The sequence below is a fragment of the Emydura macquarii genome, unplaced genomic scaffold, assembly GCF_026122565.2.
Source record: "Emydura macquarii macquarii isolate MOO-44397 ecotype Brisbane River unplaced genomic scaffold, CSIRO-AGI_Emac_v2 contig_3220, whole genome shotgun sequence".
Classification (NCBI taxonomy): domain Eukaryota; kingdom Metazoa; phylum Chordata; order Testudines; family Chelidae; genus Emydura; species Emydura macquarii.
Window position 1 is genome coordinate 6,627,570 of NW_027133357.1, and position 12,585 is coordinate 6,640,154.

At 48.9% G+C, this 12,585-nt stretch overlaps 1 protein-coding gene across 1 annotated transcript in view; it reads left to right on the forward strand.

Annotated features, from left to right (window-relative positions):
* Positions 1-12,585, forward strand: part of GRM4 (glutamate metabotropic receptor 4) — a 227,692-nt gene that overhangs the window by 94,536 nt on the left and 120,571 nt on the right. The window contains exon 3 of the mRNA XM_067531540.1: positions 10,442-10,658. Within this exon, the coding sequence (XP_067387641.1) occupies positions 10,442-10,658 (217 nt within the window). The remainder of the gene's footprint in view (positions 1-10,441; positions 10,659-12,585) is intronic.

Here is a 12,585-nt window from a genome sequence, read left to right on the forward strand (position 1 = left end):
TCTCTTCTTACTGCCTTTCATGTCCATTGCAAGCTGTAACTCATTTTGTGCCTTAGCCTTTCTGATTTTTTTCCTACATGTTTATGCTATTCTTTTGTAGCCCTCCTTATTAATTTGTCCATTTTTCCACTTTTTGTAGGATTCCTTTTAGATTTTCAGATAATTAAAAAGCACCTGATAGAGCCATATTGGCCTCTTACTACTCTTCCTTTCTTTCCTTCACATTGGGATAGTTTGCAGTTGGGCCTTTAATGTTATCGTCTTGAGAAACTGCCAGCTCTCCCATAGGACCCTGCCTATTCGTTCTCTGAATTTGTTAAAGTTTGCTTTCTTGAAGTCCAGTGTTGTCCGTATTCTGCTACTCTCACTCCTTCCTTTCCTTAGAATCATGACATCTATCATTTGATGATCAGTTTCACCCAAGTTGCCTGCCACCTTCAGATATGCTACCAGTTCATCCCTGTTGGTCAGAATCAAATCTAACCTGGCTGCCCCTCTGGTTACTTTCCTCCACATTCTGGGGGAAAAAAAAGTTGTCTCCAGTGCATTCCAAGAGCTTACTGGAAATCCTGTGTTTTGCATACAAGACAACAACATAACACTAAGATAAAGTTATAGCACCATCTGCCGGTGGAGGTGCTGTCTACACTAATCATTACAATATTTTGGGAGCTGCTCTTAAGGAAGCGAGACATCCTTGGGATTCTCTGGCTAGGTTTTTTAGGAGTTGCTATTATAGTATTGATCGGATGGGATCATGACTTCAAAAAATCCTCCAAATGAGTCACGTAAATAAGATGGGTCACTTGAGCACTGTTCACAGCCTCAGGGTCTCCTTGACTCCAGGCCCTGTTTCACACTTAAAAAGATCCTAGTGGAGACCTCCCTCTGACTCTTGTGCCACCTGGCCCTGAAATTTCCCCTTAGAATTCTTTGCAGATATTACAGGTCTGGTTAATCGTGGCTGGGCTCAGATTGATGGGTTTAAGTTCAAGAATTCCATTCCCTCAAACCTCAGCTGGTGGGATGATACAAGATTGCTGTCTGTGTCTAATTTTCTACAGTCCGAAATTTGATTCAGTTAAATTGGTGCTTTCCAGTGTTATTAAATAAAATGTTCTATTAGCTCATAAACTGGTGGTAATGAAACACATAACAAATCAAGGCACCTTTGCCATTTATGTGTCACGGGGGAGAGGCAGCTTTTAAGGCAGATCATAAAGATCCTTTGATAGGAAATTTTGCCCACCACTTCACGCCAAAGACAGACCCCGAGGGCTCCCCTCATGCTATCGAAACTCTGCAGATGAATCAGATGGGGATTCCCGAGGCAAAGGGTGTTCAGTAATGATCTTCAGTCTGTTTTTGATTCAGAGAAGGAGGGTCTGATTTGCCGTTCAGTTGTCCTCAGAGTAACTCAGTTGACTTCAGCATATACTGACCATGCAAGGGGGCTGATTCTTCTTACACCAGTATAACTGTGCAAGGCCTGATTCTCAGCTACTCCATTCATATGCTTGGGACAGGGGCAGACGGAGGGGTGTACAACGGATCTTTGTGCTCTCCATCTTTTGGGGATGGCCAGGGGTACAGCCTCTGGGGTGTTCTGCTTTGAATGGCTCCTCATGGGAAGTGAAGAATAGTGCACTCTGGCCATGATCTCTCCCCACCCTCACTCCTGGACTGACCCCACCCCTTCCTCCTCCCACCCCTGACACACACTCTGTGCTTGGTGCTGGAATCAGGGCCACCGCCGATCTTTCATGCCAGCAATACATCAGCCAGGGAGGCCCTCTGCTACCAGCATCAAGGAGCCTTGGGATAACTAAACATCTACCCCACTGACGTCAGTGGAATTCCACACCTCCCACTTGGGTATCTGGCCCTGGTAGTGGATGGCATTGGGTCAGTGGCTGATTACCTAACACCTCTCTTCTTAGACTGTCTGGAGTGCGGAATGGGGAAGGGAGATGATCAGGGATTCTCCTTCTGGAACCCGCCCATCAGTATCTGTATTTAATAAAGATAAGTGGAGGATGGGGATGCCGACAGCTGCAAGATTTCCTTTATTGCATCCTTAATGGTCACTGAATGAATGGGGTTTTCCCCCTCTCTCTTCTGGCTTCCTGGGAAAGCGGGAATTGTGCAGCTTCTTGGAAACCGGGAGAGGAAAGGTCGTCAGCTCTCTCTAAAAACGTGTTGATAGGCTGCTGTTCCAGGAGACCAGAGGCAGTCTGACGCCGGGACAGCTACTCCAGGGGATCAGCGTTCAATCGTTGTAAGAAAGGCTGGATTTCAGAGGCTGGTGTATTTCAGGTTTTTTCAGGTCTCAGGAGGTGCTGCCTATATTTGCAGTAGAACTGTCTTTTCCCCCTTCATTCTGTTTCTTTTCAAAACCTTGAATTCCCTGCCTGCGGTTGCTTTTATGTATGTAAAAGTACTTTTGTCTTTCATCTGCGAAAATAGCTTATGTCGGGCGTGAGGCTATTGTAGAACAAGAGATCAAAAAGTGGGGGAGAAAAACCAGGGAGAAGGATTTTTATGCAACTGGCATTTGGGAACTGGCATTTTATTCCCCCCCCCCCGCCCTCCCCCCCACACACAGAGCAGGCAATAGAGGGAAAGTCCCTCCGTTTGTGTTTTTAGTTATTTAAACTAGAGTTTAAAGTTTGTACTTTGCAGACCAACAGGTATTTCCTAGTAGTAACAAGCCAAAGAAAACTCTTCGGACCAAATTCTCCAGAGGAGGGACTTGACTCAGAGTATTGCCTAAAGATCGGCATAGCTCAGTAGATGCTCTGCAAATTCCTATGCAGCCCTGCCACGCACTTCAATCCTAGCCCCGATTACCCCCTGCTACTCCAGTCATGAGTGCCCTTCCCCCTCAAACGCTGCCAATACACGGTAATTTTGACCCACAGCACCCTCGGCTATTGCAGTCCTGGGCCACTGGTATATGTATGCAATGGTGCTCAGTGTGAGGTGTGAGCAAGGGATGCCTAGGAGCTAGGTGGAGACCACTGAAGTTTGTGATCAAAGTCAGGTTTAAATCCAGCTGTGCTGAAGTCAAAAGTTAACTTGGCATAAGCCTACTGATCTTTTCTCTGCCCATCCTATTCCATGTGCCATGTGTGTGTGGATTTGGGTTTCCACCTTATGTATGTATCACTCTGTGTGCATCTGGCATGTCTGTAGATGTCCATGGGTGTAATACACTTGTTCAGTTTGTGTCACCTTGCCTGGCCCCTCTGACTATAAGAACCTGCTACGTACTCACAGCTAGGGAAGGGAAGTCTTTTGACTCCAGGGGTAGGGACTTGGATGTGAAGAACCTGGGTTCAACCCCCAGCGATGCCGTGGTGTGTCTGTGTGTAGCTGTGAATCATTTGAGATACAGGCACCCATCTTTCATGTGGGAACTGCATGTGTGTGCAGATGTATACGCCCTGTTTGCATATGCAGAGAAGACACAGGTCTGGGCGCTAATGAATATAAAGGGGATTGCTTATTGAGCCTGTTGGACTGGGGTGCCCAGATAGCAAGTGTGAAAAATTGAGATGGGGATGGGGGCGTAATTGGTGCCTATGAAAGAAAAAGCCTTGAATATCAGGATTGTCCCTATACAATTGGGACAGCTGGTCCCCTATGCTGGACACAGACAGACTCAGGCTCTCTCTAGCTTCCAGCCTGGGCTGCCTTGCTTCACTACACAGGATCTCCCTAAATCCTGGCCTGGTCAATCCTTGAATGGACTGGTGCGAATTCTGCTAGTGGTATGTTTCCCAAACCCACTTCGATACAGGACTATTCTAGCTGCCGGATGGGTGAATCTCAAAGCTTGAGGTTGTAAACTAGAAGCAGCAGAGCAGGCTCAACCAGAGCGTTTTCTTTCTTTCCTCACCCCTGCTCCTGCAGCCTCCCTCTGGGAAAGGGGGATGCTCTTGTTTCCGTCTCGCAGGGTTTTGATCTGAAGAGACAAAAGCAGAGACGTGTGGCTCTCTGAGCGCCAGGGTTTTGTGCATGACGATGGAGGCTTCTGTTCATCCAATCAGGAGCCAGGCAGAATGCACAATTATCTCGAAGTTGATGGATGAAGATGAGGCTGCTGCTAGGGAAGCAGATGCTGGAGGGTGGGGATCAGGCTGGGAGCCCAGACTCTGCTTCTCAGAGACTCATCCGGATCCTCAGACCCCAGGGAAGTGTGAGATAGGATGGGCCACTGTGAGCATATGGGAACCTGAGCAGCTCACGCCTACCAAGGGGCTACGGCTTACTGAAGTCTGTGGGTGAGATAGCGCATTCAGGGAAAGGATGGCTGGGTGATTAGAGTACTAGCCAAAGATTGAAAGACCTGGATTCAATTCCCTGCTTCCCCAGAGACTCCCTCTGTGACCTTGAGCCAAAGTCCCCGAGTCTCTCTATACAATGGTGGATAATACTACTTCCCTGTCTCACAAAGGCAATGTGAGGATAAATGCACTGAACACTGTGTGGTGCTCTGATGTGACAGCAAAGGGGCCAGGTAGCTACCTGAGAGGCCGGGGATGCTGACAGGTATGATGTTGGGAGGGTCCTGGGAGAACTGGATGAAGTTTTCCCTCTGAAACTTTAAAAAGATAGATTTGGCAACACTGAAGAGTTTTGCCAACTGGTGCTGTTTTCGCTGAATTGTTCCTTTATGGAGAAACCAGCAAAAATTCTAAGGAGCTGAAATGTTTCATTTCGACATTTTCAAAATGGAAATGACTTCAGAATGACTTTTGGTCTTGAATTTTCCTTCCATTTGATTAAAAACCATTTAAAATAAAAGTTAGGTTTGGCGCGGAACCATTTTTTTTTTTTTTTTTTTTTTTTAACTGCATGATCTGCTGAAAGTTTTGAAAAAAATTGGTTTTGGGCCAACCCGAAATGACCCCCCCCACGCCCACATACAATTTTTTGGAATTGCCTGCCAGCCATCATGTGGTGTTAGCTCAGCAGTAGTCCTGGGTGCCAGTACATAGCTCCTGTATTTTGTGTCCGGATCCCTAGCTGGAAATCTCTTTCGTCTCAGGGGATGGGGTGATGGGGAGGGTTGCATGTTAAAATGAGACCCCTTTACGAAGGTAAAATTCAGCATGAGCCTCAGTGGAGCTGGGAAGCTTATGATGAAGAGCTTCAGTAAGCGGGAGCTGCACTCTATTAAGCAGCTATGGGCTTGGTGAATAGATGCTTGGAAGAAAGATGGGCAGTAGATTGGATTTTGTGGTGTCTTTCTGGGATTCTCCTGCTCTAGGGGGCGACCTGCCAGCAGGGACTTTAAAGCTGTCAACCCCACCTCCTCCTCTGAACATCTCTCCTGCTACCACTCACACACACACTACCACACGCATCCATAGCACGTTCTAATGCAAGTGCACACGCTCATCCAAACTCACCCAGGCAGGTGTTCTCACAAACACATTTAGGCACACTAACCCATATGTAAACTCACACTCACAATCACTCACCGCTGCACAAGCTCACATGCACGCACACCCTAAATCAACTTCACAGCCACACGTTCCTCACTCATTCCTGCACGCACGTGCATGCACACGCAAACTCTCACACACGCAGATGCATTTACACAGGCACACCCAGATACAAACACACATGCCTCCCCCTGCACTCCTTTTGTCTCACTCTCACCCCTCCCCTGCCTTCTTGCAAAGCACGCAACACAGCCTTTTTGTGTGTGTCTTTTGACTGCACAACTTCCACCGTCTCTGCCTCTACGAGAAAGGAAAGAAGAGGAAATGGAGACAGGGAACAAAACCCCCTTTCCTTCCCCCACCCAAACCGAAAAACAGTTACAAGATGAGCACTTCATTTGCTGAGCAGAATTTTAATGATGCATCTCACACACTCTCTCCTGGTCACAGCTATCCAATAAGCAGATCACAGCCTCTTGGAATGGAGCACAAAGCAGATTGTCACATAGAATAATCCTATTTGTGCCCTGATAGAGATTCTGTCTCTCTCCTCTGTGCCTTTTTTTTTTTTTTTTTGCAGGTAGTTAAAAGAGAAGCCGCCACTTTACAAAGGCCTTTTAACATTCAGGTGGAGTCGTGGGTTTACAACACTGGCATTACATTTAATACACAGAGAGAGAGAGACTAGAGTGAAAAGAGAAAAGCAAATAAATAAATAAAAGAAACTGATGGATGCAGCACAGAAGCAGCGAGGGGGAAAGAGCAAACCAGAGCGAGACAGAGAGGAGGAGGAAGATGAGAAAAGAGGGTCTGTGTCCACAGCAAATGTTGGGCGGCAGGGGAGCACCCACTATGGGATTTTGCCACCTCGGGCTCTTTACATGGGAGTTTCTTTGTGCACTGCCCCCTTCAGGTCAGAGGCAACAATGCAAGGTGCTGGGGTGTTCCTTTGCCGGCGAGAATCTGACTTAGTTGGAACCAAACCATTCCCCTCTGTTTACTGGAGTGAGACCCTCAGTTGGGCTTCACCCTGCCACCCTGGGATGCAGATCCCCCCCCATTATGTCTGCCCTGGGGGCGCACTGCTGGAGGACTTCAGTGGGAAGCTTCTGCTTTGGCTCAATGATTCTAAGAGGCCTCAGCCCGTGTCTGCTGTTCCCCTCTAATGGCTCTGTGAATGCCTTGGGTCTTTGTTTTCATTTGCTGGTGACTCAGCCAACCCGTAATTTCTATTCATCTATCAAGGACAACATAAATACAAGACAATATTAGGCTTGTGCGTGCTTATTTTTGAGAGGGAAGAGTGCATGCTTCTGTGCAAGTTCATGCTGCCCTTGAGTGCTAAGCCATGTACCAATATGCTTCTCAGTGTCAAGGTGTTTCGGCGCGCCATCCTACAGACTGGTGGGGGCCCCTCTTAGCACACGCCTTTCCTAGAGCTCTGCCAGGCTACTGCCTGGCAATTGCCTTTTCCGGGTAGAATTATAGAACTGGAAGGGACCTCGAGAGGTCTTCTAGTCCAGTCCCCTGAACTCAAAGGATAGTGGCCTATAGATTCCTCTTTTTGAAACACATGGGCAAGGGTGACTTGAGGGTGACCACACTAAAGAGCACTAGGTTACACCGCTATTTAAGCAGGAGCAAACAGCTTCATGTGTATCAATAATTAGGGGGGAGTATAATCAAGTGTAGAGCCAACTGTACAGTTGCTTGATCTTGTAGCTTTCATTACGAACAGCCTAGCACACAGTTTCTGGGCATCAGATCTGTTCCCCAGGCTCAGCTCAGATTGACCTACCCCTCCCTCTGCCTCTGCTTTTAGGCTGTGGGGTACCTGATTGCTTGATACAGGTGTTATGACTCCTGACTGAGCACAGCCTGTGCCAATTTGCCTGAATTCAGCATATATCCAAGCAGCCTGTGCTGATTATGGCATTGCTATACCCTCTAGTAGTATTGTGGGATTACTCCAATGTTAGATCTCCATAAGCAGCAATTGGCTGTTTGTTCGTGAACTATATGGAGTGGGGGACAAAATGGGACAAAGGAGCTAGGTTGTAGCTCTTAAACTAATTGCACTGGTGACCCAAGTCAGATTTGCCTCCTGGTTTCCAGAAGGGAAAAATGTGTTTAGGTACCATTTCCTTGCTACCCTAGCTCTCAGTCAGTTCTGAACCATTGCTCTAGTATGGTGTTAGAAGGCACTGTACTCCCAGATCATCTTTTGGATGAGATGCAAAACCCAGCTCCTAATTCTTTGTAGTCACTAAAGGTTCCCTGCACTTCAAATTTTTGGCTACAGGAGGAATGATACCCTCATATCCTGGCAACATTCCAACTCAGGTAATTACATTCTCCTTTGTCTTAAAAAAAAGTTTTAATTCAGCTCCACTAATCTTCTTCACTTCCTGCCCTCAACTGCTTCACTGTGTTGCTCTGCGCTGTTAGACAGCTGTGGAGTTCCACCCCAGAGTGGCTGCATTTAAGCGATGGAGAGAGTGATTCCTGTATGCGCTGTTTGCAAACGGCTGTAGGAAGCAAGGTGTGGTAGCAACATAAGCGTGAAGTCAACAAAACTTTGGCTGGGAAAGTGTACTGCCAGTTTAGTATCTGACACATCCTCTGTAAGGGAACAGCGAGTTGGTGAGGGGAGAATGGACTTGATGATTTAATAGGCCTTTTCCATCTCTAAGATTAATTAATGTCTGCAGAGCATTTTGAAGATGTAAAGTGCTATATAAGTGCTAAGCAGCACAAGATCGTAAATCATTCTAATGCACCATTCAATGCAAGGCAGCTCTGATTAATTTAAAGGCATATTTTTGCTTTGTTGGGGAGAATTTCAGAGCCCACACCCAGTAGGGGGTGAAGCTGGGGTCTTCTCTCACTCACACCTGCTTGGATAGTGGACTGTGCCGAAGCGAGATCCTGCAGAGATGTTCTAAGGTTGTGGCGCCTTGATATCATGTGTGGTAGCCGGAGTTCCTCGGAGCATTGACTGGGGTTCTCTGATTGGCAGCTCCTCCTGTTTCCCTTACTTGGTATCTCCCACCTTCACCCCAGCCCTGTCTTCTCCATCGGCTGTCCCGAGTAATCAATAGATTTCTGAGCTCGGTGGACTGAGGGGGCGGGCCTTTTGTGCTGGTGGACTCTGTCCACCTTTCTCCAGAATTCAAATAGGCTGCCCCCACTCCTGTCTCCTGGCCCTTTCCTTGATTGTCCGCACATATTTAGTTAATCTTTGTGGTTCCTCCCCTCTCCTGAGGGGGAGCTGCTGCTGTTTGTATGGTGGAGGGCTTTCCCAGAAGCCAAACGGGGGGACCTCCTCCTTTCATCCAACTTCTCCTTGAATTGTCCCACGCTATCTGGCCACCCCAGTCCCTTTTTGGCTCTTCCCCTTCTCTGGGAGTGGGGCAATGATGTCGTCTCAGTGGGGGAAGCCTTTTCGGGGCTTTTCCCGCCTCTGCGGGCAGGCGGTTGGTCATATAAACTGTACCAAGCCTGGGGTTGTGCTCTTTCTTCCAAGCCTTGTCGGATGATAAATGGTCGTAGGCTTGACTGGCGAAGAAATGCTTACATGCTCAGGCAGGCAGAGACGCGGGGAGGAGATCCAAGTGGCCAGACAGGCCAATGTCAGAGCATACTATACACACATCAGAAAGCCAAGGTGTGTGAGGGGAGATATTAACCTCTCTGACAACCAGCCAGGCACAGAGCTCCCATGCCACTCCACAGGCAATCAAAGAGACTTGTTGATAAGCTCAGTTGCTCTGTGGTTCCCCCTCCCCCTCTACTTTCTGGGAGTTCAGGGCTGCCCCCTTTGAAGATCGACATAATTAGGCTCAAAGCGTGGGAGGAGGAGAGGCTGGTGGGGAAAAAGCAGCAAAGGGAACAAACCTCAGGAGATAAAAAGAGGGAGAAATTAAAGCATCACAGAAACATTTTGCCAGCCATTTAGGCAGCATCAAACCTGGCCGAGACAAGCCCTTCAGTTCTCTTTTGTGGCGGTGCTTGGGAGAAAGGTTTAGAATTGATCTAGAATCTTTGTGTTCTTTTCTTTTTCCTCATTTCTTTTTCAGGAGAAGAGGGTTGGTTTCTTTTCTTCTCTGGGAGACTCTAGAGTCTTTCTCATCTGCTGGGCTCTGTTGCAATGCCAAGAACTTTTGTGGGAGAAAATACAAAGTGGCAATGGTGGTGTTTTTTTTTTTCATCCCAGCTTCTTGTGTGTGTGATCAGAGCGACTCTATTATTCAGAGAGTGAAGAGGAGAAAAATGTCCTCAGTCCTTTTTTGTTTCCTCTCCCAGGCTCCCTAGTGGAGGGAGCTTGCCAGATCTCAGGGCTTTGGCAAGGATCAAAGCCCTGGGAGTATCAAAAAGACACGGCATTTGGAACCAGTTTCCCTCTGTCTTTTCATCTTTCCTCACTCTGTTTTCCGCTCAGGTTGTTGGACTCTGGCTGCTGTGTTTGCGAAACACAGAATCATAGAAATGTCGGGGCTGGAAGGGACCTAAAGAGATCATCAAGTCCAGCCCTCCTGCACTGAGACAGGACCAAGTCAAACTCAGATCATCCCTGACAAGTGTTTGTCCAACATGTTCTTAAAACCCCCCAGTGATAGGGATTCCCTTCCCTCCCTGCAGTATTTGGAAATCTGGCTTCTCTCTCTAGTAGTGACCGATGATGCTTTTATTCCAATAGCTAGAAAAACTAGTTTAAAAAAAATAGGGCTTGAGGGGTGGAATGTATTTTAAAATACAAGGGTAGACAATGATTGTGACTGTGAGTCTACAATGCTCATGCCTTGGTACTTCCTATTTTCACAACACCCCAGTCTTGCCTGCTTCAAATGTTGCCCGCGCTGTGTGTGATTTGTGAATAGCAGTGCCGTGTAACGTCGGCGGGACTGCTCATGGTCTAAGGATCTGAGTAAGGCTACTGCAGTCTGCTCCTCTTTATTTCGGTGACTTTTCTCTCCTTGCTCTTGCAGATACCCCAGATAAGCTACGCTTCCACTGCCCCCGACCTGAGCGACAACAGCCGGTACGACTTCTTCTCCCGCGTTGTGCCCTCCGATACCTACCAGGCCCAAGCCATGGTGGACATTGTCAAGGAGCTCAAGTGGAATTACGTCTCCACCTTAGCCTCCGAGGGGAGCTATGGCGAGAGCGGGGTGGAGGCCTTCATCCAGAAGTCCAGGGAGGATGGTGAGTGAACTTCCTGCTGAAATACGGGCCATAGGGTTGAACTGGTGTCTGGGAGAAAAATACAGCTGGCTCTCTTGGGGTGAGCTGCATTACGGGTCATGGTGTCTGGAATGGCAAGGTAGTGGGGGTGAAATATTTCTGGATATAACTGGGATTGAATTAGTGAGGCCGGTCCTTAAGTTTTGATGGCAGCATCTTCAATTTGGAAGCTGAAGGATGTGGGTTCTAGGCCCTCCTGTAATATCTCTCCATCGCTGATCTGTCCACACTGCTGAATATATTTCAGGCAGGTGAGAGATGGCTTCTCTTCTAGCTAGCATAGAAAGTGGTGATGACTGGAAGGGAAAGGGCTGGTTTTTATGATGAATCTTGGATGTTAAGAATCATCACAGGGGCGCTCGTCCTCCACTGCAAGTGCAAACCATGTGAGGCAGCTGTGACTCGGTCTGCTGTGGTGACGGCTGCCCGGCGTGAGCATGCTGCATGAGCCAGCACCCAGGCCGGGTTGCTGGCTCTGCGGAATTGGGAAGCACCTGTTGGCGTCTTGGAAGCAACCTGTAGGGGGAGTGTTGCCAGTTTCCGAGGCCCATCCTGCCCATACAGTGAAGGTTAGACTGTGGGAGACTTATGCTGTAACATGATGGGCAGTAGCATGGTTAAGCTAATACAGTTCAGCCTGAGTCGTGATCCACCCCACAAGGCCGGAGGGTACGTTGCGTGAGCCAGGCGCAGCCGAGAGAGGCGAGTGTTTGGCACAGGGCGTGTGGGGAGTCGTCCCCAAGGGCACGAACAGGATCAAATGTGACTAGAACCGAGATGAGGCCTGTGATGGAGAGAGGAAATGTATGTGGAATGGGGCAGATCCTGTTGTCTTTCCTTGCTCAGGATTGGGCCTGCGTGGAGGTTTGCCTGAAGGAGGGTTTCAGGATTGGCCTCTCTGTTCCCTCCTCTTCCTCTGCGCTAAATCCCCGGATAGCCTCGTGTGCTTTCCCCACCGCGAGCTAATGCCTCTGTACATATTCATTCAGCATATCAACCGTACCATCCTTGCTTATTCCTAAGGATAGTGGCTCCACGTGGCTAACACCCCACAGATATGATTCCACTCTCAATCTCCCCAAAGTGCTTTTAATTGCCCAGTGAACGGTCGCAGCAACGGTCGGTGGAGGAGCGGCGGTTTGTGGGGTGTCCCTGCTGGCTGGGTCTCGATGTTTGGGCTCTGCCTGGCCAGTCCCAGTGAGGCGAAGGGAACCCTAGCAGTCCAGGGAGGAAGAAACAGTGCTGGTTGGGTATGAGGAGACAGCCCTCTCCTTCACTCCTCTCCTCCCCCTCCAAGGGCGCTCACCCTAACAGAAGGGTCACTCTTCCCTAGGGTGGAGGTAGACTTGGTTATTCAGCCCTTAGCACCAGAACCAAAAGGTCCCCTGCCCTGACTCAGAGAGAGGAACAACGTCCCTGGGAAGAGGGGGGGATTTCAGTCTCCTATTCAGGGGTTCCTGGTCCTTGATCCTGCTCCCCCGCCTCCGCAGAGGGGCTCCGATCCTGGCTCGGAGGGTCTGCAGCCTTGTGGGGTGATGGGGGGCAATTCAATCCCCAATCGTTCACTTCTGTCGAGGGCGTCTCTTCTCCAGGCAGGTGTAGAGGCCCCAACTCATCCCTGAGCCCTTGCAGAGACTAATGGGGTGGCAATGCCCGTCCCCTGGCGTAACCCCTGGCACAGGTGAGAGTAGCATTGGGGGCAGTCTTAACCTCTCTGCAGCTGCTTAGCCACTAGGAGCTACTGCAGTGACTAGGAATAGTCCCCCCACCCCCCGCCCGCCCTGACACCCTTCCCGCTCCAATGTGGTGCCTGAGAGGCATGTGCCTTTGTTGTATATTGGGCGTGTTGTACGGCTGCCTTGTGGTCCCCTTGCACCTGCACAGCTGA